General features: G+C 38.6%; 1 protein-coding gene across 1 annotated transcript in view; it reads left to right on the top strand.

Moving 5' to 3' along the window:
- The first annotated feature begins 1,132 nt into the window (after positions 1–1,132).
- Positions 1,133–8,713, top strand: part of col28a1a (collagen, type XXVIII, alpha 1a) — a 47,166-nt gene continuing 39,585 nt past the window's right edge. The window contains exons 1-7 of the mRNA XM_084378901.1: positions 1,133–1,220; positions 2,634–2,780; positions 4,593–5,158; positions 5,525–5,545; positions 5,746–5,805; positions 7,736–7,789; positions 7,887–7,931. Coding sequence (XP_084235027.1) covers positions 2,654–2,780; positions 4,593–5,158; positions 5,525–5,545; positions 5,746–5,805; positions 7,736–7,789; positions 7,887–7,931 — 873 coding nt within the window. The 5' untranslated portion in view covers positions 1,133–1,220; positions 2,634–2,653. The remainder of the gene's footprint in view (positions 1,221–2,633; positions 2,781–4,592; positions 5,159–5,524; positions 5,546–5,745; positions 5,806–7,735; positions 7,790–7,886; positions 7,932–8,713) is intronic.

The following is an 8,713-nucleotide window of genomic DNA, read 5'->3' as shown; positions in this document are numbered from 1 at the left end:
TTAGCAGTCAACACTGCAGCTATAGAGAACATAACACTCTTGGATCTCAGGGCAGAAGCTCTCAGGTCTCTGACACCGTGGTCTGTGGGCAGGAGTTTTTTTTAAGTCATATAAGAAGGGGCAAGATCATTTAACAGTTTGCTTATAAAACCAGCATTTGAAATGCATTTATTATGCTGCTTACACATTAAAGGTACAATATGTAAGAATTTTAATTTTAAAATTAACTAAAATAATTAACAGGAAGTGATTAAATTTGTCTTTTGAAGATATGTCAAAGATTTCAATGTATTGTGTTGCAGAGCTGTCTACTGAAGTTAGTATGCTAACCAGTCCTTTCTTCTAGTTAGCGGTGATATACTGCCCCCTTTTTGTTTGCAACCAATTATTGCGTATTGCACCTTTAATGTGCTACTGATGATCATTTAAATAACATAACATTAGAACATTCTAAAATAATGATTAGTAATTATTTTTAAGCTACTTACTTCTTTTACAATTAGCTTTTTCTTCTGTATATTTTGATTGCAGGGAATCACATGCTAGGGAGTAATTTTGCATTATTGCATTGGTGCTTTTTCTAAAGTGAAACATCATATTCAAGAAGAATTCATCTTGTGAGCAGAGTAAAAAATAATGCAAGCAGTGTAAAACTGCTTGCATTATTAAAATAGAGTTACAAGTATCAAGTATTGATTTTGTTTGGTGATCACTGACTGGAGTTCATAGTTCAGCTTGGTTTAGTTTAGTTTCTGGGTAATAGTGGAGTATTTCCAGTCACTTAAGCAGAATCAGTAATTAGTAAAAATTGCTTTGCCTTCAATTTAAAAGCAGAACATTTGTCATATAATCTGTCACATAAAAAAGTGTGCAGAGCTAAAAATAGTAATTCGAATATTATCTCCAAATTATATAATAAAATTATGACATTAAATATGAAAGACAACTTCAACTGTAAAATCGGAAAAAAATCACAATGCTGTTCCTCTTCCAATCCTTTTTTTGCAAGTAAAGTTTTATTGTGAAGGGAATAGCAGGAAGTGTGAGTTGTTGTTATGTGGGTGACTTGTCACCGGTGTGCTGTGAGCGGCTGCAGGTCTAACTGGAGAGCTTTTACTTTCCCTGCGTCTGTGGAGAAACCATCCTGAAAACAGAGCACCGCAGCGCCTGTTCAGCTCACTGATGGATTAAACTGGAGCTCTTATTTTGTTAACACAGAGGTACGTGTCTAAAGGCAAACAGTATTTAGTCAAACTGCCAGTGATAAAAAGTCCTGTGATGTATTTTAATGTATCTTTCAGTTGCAGAATTTACTGAATAAGAATATGCTGTAGAGGTCAAATATATCCAGAAACGAATTACTAATTAATGTTTAATGGTTTCATTCAAAGTTTATTTGTCAGAGATAACATTCACTATTATTTTTTAGATACAGGCTTTTCTTCTTCTTCTTCTTCTTCTTCTTCTTCTTACTATTATTATTATTATTATTATTATTATTAGTTGTAGTAGTGGTAGTAGTAGTATAGCAGATTTATCATGTCTGCAAGTGATTAATTACACTGGCGGTAATAGTTTTTGTGGCACCAGTAGCAGCAGCAAAGCAAGACCAATTGATTTGTGTAGCAAATTTCATACATGGGTAGGCCTATAACTACAAATGTGAGTACAGCAGGAGTAGCTGTAGTTATGCTGTAGTGCTGTAGTGGAAATATTTCAGTGGCAGCAGCAGAACAATAATCAAAATGACACATAATACCATTAGTAGTAGTTTTTACTGTAATAGTAGTAGAAATTAGTAGTAGATGTAGTGATAATATTATCAGTCCTATTTGCAGTAGCAGTGGGGGTAGTAGGCTAGGGATTAGTAATGGGTGATATGAATAGAATCCTTTAATAAGTTATATGTAACTTTTATCATATGATTATATACAGTGGCATAAAACCAATGTCTGGCTAAAGTAACCACAAAAAAGGATTATTTGTATTTGGCTTATACATCAGATTATACATCTGACAAATCAAAGTACAAAAAATCCTATAGAATACAATACTGCCATAAATCACTCCTGCCTATTGACTTACAGTACAACATTGGCCACAATTACCTGACACAAAACCAGAATTATTAATGGAAGAATTATCACAGTTTAAAAGGAACAGTTCCCCCAAGAAATGAAAGCTTAGTCCTTATCTACTGACCCCCATATTGATTGTAGTTGCAGCAATAGATGTATCAGGTGCATTCATCATACCAAAACCTTTATTAGCAGTAGTATACAGTAATAAGTGCAGCAGTAGTAGTAGTTGGTAAAAACACGGTGAAGCAGTAGAAGTATGGGTAAAAGTGATACCAATAAACAGGCACTTTGATTATAAGTGATGTAAGGGAGCGGATTGCTGAGCTGCCCAACATCATCATACTGTGATGAGGGAATTAAACTGTGTCCTCTGTGAGCAGCCATTGCACTGTTGTCTCCCTCTGGTGTTGATGTAAAATCATTGCAGCTTTCACTGCATTTGGGTTGAAGTGATGCATGAGGGCTGCAAATGACTAATGCTGTCCATTATTAAGTCTCACAAAAGCATTACTTAACTCTCATGCCACTTTAATCTTCTCTATAATTTCCAAGCTGAGCAGCTGGACTGAAAAATGAGTACGTGGTGGCTCCTAAAGGTTTTGATCCTTACCTTGGCCCTGTCAAGCCCAACCAGATGCCAGAAGAGAAGGAGGAAAGGACAGAAAGATGATAACCAGATCATCATTAATGAGGCCAAAAGTAAGTGTTTTAAATAGTCATGAAATGTATCTATGCTTTGTCTCACCTTGTCTGAGGTTAAGTGAAATGATTTCTAAGTGATTCATATACATCATTTCTTTAACCATGTTATTACAACAAAAATGTAATTGTGTTCAGTCAAATAGAAACGATCTTTACAGGATTTAAAGGAGTATTTGTTAGTTTATAGGAACACAATGATTGACAGCAGAGTTTACACTGCTTGGGACAAAAAATATTTTATCAATTGTCATTCCGTGGCTCTTATGACAGTTAAATAATAATCATGCTTAATCTCAAGTACTGTTAGGGTAGCATGGTGGCTCAGTGGTTAACACACAGAAGACCGTTTCATATGAGTTATGAGTTTGTATATTATGCCCATGTTTGCGTTGGTTTCCTCTGGGTGATCTGGATGTGTCGACCATCAACATTGGGAATCAAAAAACATATCCCAGGTTCATTTTTCTGTCAACACCCTTGACATTGGCTTGAAACTGGAGTTGGTCCCAGGGCCCGCACAGTGTCTGCCCACTGCTCCTAACACAAGTTATGTGGTTACAGATTGCAACCAACTAAATATACCTTGTCTCAACCTCCCCTACGGTGGCCACTAAAACATGACCAAGAAAACCCCTCTCTAGAGCCAGTGTTTGGTTTGTCAATTCTGGGCTACAGTAGAAACATGGCAGACTATGTGGAAGAGGACCCAGTCCCTCTAAAAGGCTAGTTCTAAGATAACGAAAACACAATGATTCGTAGTTTAAGATTATACACCAATAAAAACATAACTGTGACTATTGTGTTCCACTGTGTCCCTATTTCCTACACACTGGACCTTTAAATACAGAGCATGGATTTCACTGTATGATGCACAGTGTGTGATTGTGTGTATGTGACAATACATTTGATTTGATTGATTAGATTTGATACTGTGGTGGCAATCGCAAGCTTTGTAAAGATGCAGTTAACAGCAATAAGTACCCTGATTCAACAAGCAGTCAGCTGTCTCTTTGTGTCTTTTTGTCTATTTAATCTTGCTTGTGAGCAGTATCAATTGAACAATGTAAACAATACAGTTCTATATTTGAATCCTCTAATTTGTACAAATTAAAAGTAAAGTTAAGTTAATTTGTGCTGCAAATTGTTGCTCATCTTAAACTTTCAAGGAACCTTTAACTGGTTATGAAACAGTCCCAGTTTTATACTGATGCCTCTATATGACCTACATAAGTAAATTAAACATTAGTGAGAGGATTTGATATTTCTTCACAGTTATTCTAAATGTCTGTCACCGGGTGGGATTTCAAAAAAACAAACAAAAAGGTTTTATAGCAGAGTGCTGAGGATGAATTGAGGAGTCTGGAGGCATTGCTGGGGATACTGCTGTATAGCTTGCCAGACAGCAGCCAAACAACTGACTTATTACTTAATATTTAATGATGGTCTTCTTACTGAGCTAGTTTATATCTCCCTGTTTTTCACTCATTATTATGATGACATAATATTATTAGGGAATGTTATTGTCATCTTACATTACCTCATTACCATGCAACATGCAAACAGCTGTGTTTAAAAAAGAAGAATACTATTACAAATGCAGACGCTAGCCAGATGAAGATTTTTATGACAGGAGGTGGTGCGTAAAAGTTCCTTGTAGCTGCTTTAAGTTTACATGCCAATACCAACAATAAGCAGATATTCTGACAGAAGTTGGTTATGGACGTTACAATAAACCACTGCACCAACTGCTTGAAGCCTGTCTTTATGGTTATTGGAATGTAAGCCTGCTGTGTTTTGCTTCCTGTACAGCCCTGATCTGCCCGGTCGAGATCATGTTCATTGTAGACAGCTCAGAGAAAGCCAAATCTCTGCTGTTTGAGCGACAGAAGGACTTCATCCTGCGCTTCAGCACTAAGCTCATGCAGCTCCACTCGACCGGCTGGCGGCTGCGGCTGCGCCTGGCTGCACTGCAGTACAGCAGCACCGTGTCAGTGGAGCACAACTTCAGAGACTGGCAGGACTTGGACGTCTTCCAGAGCCGGGTGGCCTCCATGACCTTCATCGGCCATGGCACCTACTCCTCTTACGCCATCACCAACGCCACCAAGGTGTTCAGCCACGAGACGTCCCCAAGCAGCCTGAGGGTGGCACTGTTGATGACGGTTGGAAATGACCACCCACGCAGCCCCAGTGCTGTGATGGCTGCTGCTGAGGCCAAACAGCACAACATCAGGGTGTTCACCATCAGGTTGTCGAACCCGCCCAAGGATGATCCCATGGGTGCAAAACTACGATCCATTGCCAGTGCCCCCCCACAGCAGCATGTCCTCAGCCTCACCGACAGCCATCTGGATGACAAGCTCTTCAGTGAACTGGTCAGATATGTTTGTGTCAGGGTTGCATCAGTGCTACAAATCTACTAGCATTCATGATGAGAAAGCAGAAAAATATGCTTGGGATAGTATTTAATTATTAAATTCCCACTGAGTTTACAGTTTTAGGCAAAGTTTATAAAATATCCTGCCTCCTTTACAAATCTTTGTCACAAGTGTTTGATGTCCACATTTGCAAGAAATGTCTTTATTTCAGCTGATATATCAAAACCGGAATTTTTACTTCGTTATGGGCATCGACCCCAGAAATCAAGTATCGGTGGGGCTGTAGTTTCTGTGTAGGTCGGCGTTGATGAGTTCTGCAGAATTGGACCATGACTAACTCTCTGTCTGTCTTTTTTCTCTCAGAACATAATTGTCAAGACTGGGGTAAGTACTAGGAGACTGATTATTTTCATGATCATTTTCTGTGTTATTTTATGTTGTACTTTGATACTGTTCTAGAAAATCTAGGCAAAATAGCAAACATTTTTATTCTTTGTTTCTGCCAGCTCTTGTTTGCTTTATGCATAAGCACACTGTTGATTATTTGGTTTATATTTTGCTCTTTTCCTCTGTCTTTATTTCAGTGCCCACAGCCAAAGACCTGTCTGTGTGAGAGAGGAGAGAGGGGTCACCCTGGAAGTCCAGTGAGTTTTTTTCAGTATATTTGAAATCATCTTGTACTACTTCTTAACCAGCTGTGTTAACATCTGTAACAATAAGTGTTAGACTCCTTTCTTTGTGCACATCAATACTGAACTATCTTATTGTATTGTTTTTCACAGCAAATGTATTGCCTGCAATTTTGTTGTTAATTTCCAGTGAATGAGCCAACCAGAGCAGACACTATTTGCTAATGTACGTGTGTACGTGGATGACTAAAGAATCACTACTAGTCAATGGATGGATGGATGGATATAAACATAGATCTATAGGTTGGTAGGAAGGTAGCTAGTTAGGAAGGTTGGAAGGTAGGTGGTTAAGTAGGTTGCCTGGTAGGAAGATCTGTGGATATGTCGGATGGAAGTTAGGTAGGCCGGTATGGTTGAAAGGTTGGTAAATTAGCCATTTTGTCAGTAGACAGAGCTGATTACGAGCTTTCATTTGATATATATAATTAATTGTGCCACTTGTGTCACTCAAGTGTCACTTTCACCCCTCTGGAGCTCACCCCTGGATGGATTGATAAATCATAATCAGGAATTTTTGACCCAATGGTGGCACTAGATCAACAGTAGGTCTCATTATTGTCTTGAAAATAAAATTACCAACACTTACCAACATTATGAATTAGTGCTGTCACAGTATCAAATTTTCAGTGGATGATTATTGTGGCCAAAAGAATAACTATATTATCTCATTATATATAGACTATATTATCTCATTATATATAGAAAACGTATCTTAACTTTGTTTATTGTGTGTTCTGTCTGTTTATGTCATATGAAGAACATTCATTATCATTTGGAGTGTGGGGAGGTGGCGAGAGAGTCGATGTAACCATCCAGTAAATGTCTATCACTTCGACAGGATGATGTACAGCAGTAGTAAATCAATGAGTAGCAGCCACACTCCAGATCCATGTCAGACACTAGCTAGCTAACAGTTTACTGTTACTGCAGCTTTCTTCTTCTTTTTCCGTTGTATGGTGGTTGGCAACTAGTGTTAAGGTGCATTACCACCACCTACTATAAACAAAGCGAGAACGGAAAGAAACAGAAACAACTGAAGAGATTGGAGACTAAATTATTTACATGATATAATCATATGTTTATTATTAACACAATATTTCATTTTTTAAATATCATGGTTATTGTCAGTCCGTTATCGGTGAAACCTCTATGACGAATATCTTGTTCACCTAAATGTACTCATATCGCAATAGATGATCATACCTATAGACGTACCTACCTGGCAATAGCTGCACAAAAAACTATTAGCTATAACCAGAAGTTTGGCCAACCAATCACCTAACAGCCCAGTATCATTTACTGGTCAGGCTGTAATTGAACAAGATAACCATCTATCAGTAAACTTTTCTAAACTTTCTGATAAAAGTTTTTGCAGACTTTTAGGTAATGTGACACTACTTCTGTACCAGCTTACATGTTGACAGTCTCTTCCTCAGCCACACATAGCCCAGTAAGCCTCACACAGTGGTTTGTTATTCCTGAATAGCTGGGGATTCTCCCCGTCTCAGCACCCGGGCTGGTGGCCTACACAAGCAGGTGCGTCTGGCCTGCATTCAAAGCACTACGGGGAAAAGATGTGAAAGAGCAGGAAATGTTTCCCACAATGCAAGTGTAGCAGGTGGGCCAGCTGAAAGGGCTGTTTCACTGGTAGCACTGCTAAAGAGAAGCAAAGGTCAAGGATGGAAGATTAAACCTGAGCAAACATGCAGTCTGCAATGATCTGAGAACCTGCTGCACTGAGGTGGAGGTTTATGTTGGACAGGGGTTACAGACAGGTCACACTGAGAATGACCTACCTCACGTATGCCTATACATACACAGAATCCAAACTAAGGGGGCCCAAATATTTTCATTTGGCACAATCTCTGCCTTTACTTTTATCTAGGGGAGACCAGGCGAGCCGGGGTCTGATGGATTTCAAGGTCCAAAGGGATTTCGCGTAAGTCCACATTGTCTCTGTAATCCAGCGCTGGTAACAGAATGAATCCATGAAGTGTTGTTTGATGTGCTGTTTTGTCTGGACTCGGTCACTGTAGGGGGAACCTGGCATTAATGGACGTCCAGGAATGGAGGGCCTTGAGGTAATCATCAGATATTTTTCTCAACCTTCTCTTGCTTTGGTCACAGATGTTCAAGCTTTCATGTAAATCTGAGTGCAATATGATATACTGTTATATTCTATTCTGAGAAGAATGACGGGAGGGACAAATAGATTATATTGTCCTTTTAATTTCAGAGTTTTACCTTTAAGAACACTGCACTGTTAAAGCTACTACAAGGAACTTTGCTGATTCTGGCAGCCGCAACAAAAGATGACAAAGTGAACTCTGTTTTAGTGCTGGGCCAGCACACTACAGAGCAGCTTCTTTCCTCTGTGAGACACCTGAATTCATCCTCAAAACAGCGTCATGAAAAATGGTTTAAATTTTATCACTTATCTGACCCTGGAAAATCGGAATCTGTCTTGGTGACAGGCATTAAGACTAACTATATGACTATATAGAAGTAGTATAGAATAATCAACTTGCTGATGGTCTTGTTTGCTTATGTAGGTCATATAGAGGCATCAGTATTAAATTGAGACTGTTTCATAACCAGTTAAACATTCCTTGTAGTAAATTATAATAATGCAACCTAGCCAGTAATGGTGTACCAATTTACCAGGAAAAAGTAGATTTAAAGTCTTGTCTTTTAGTTACTCTGACTGATTCTACCTCCTTTCAGGTTTCAGCTTATGTCTCCTTCAAGCTTAATGATGAAAGAACAACAATTTAGGAAAAAAACATTAATTAATCTATCGTCTACGCAGTACGTAAAGGAGCCAAGAGGCAATTTGCTTGGCTTAGCATAATGATTGGAAGCA

This window comes from Pagrus pagrus, assembly GCF_965226575.1.
Source record: "Pagrus pagrus genome assembly, chromosome: 17".
Taxonomy (NCBI): Eukaryota; Metazoa; Chordata; class Actinopteri; order Spariformes; family Sparidae; genus Pagrus; species Pagrus pagrus.
Note: the sequence above shows the minus strand (reverse complement) of the source record. Positions and strands in the feature narration are given on the sequence as shown.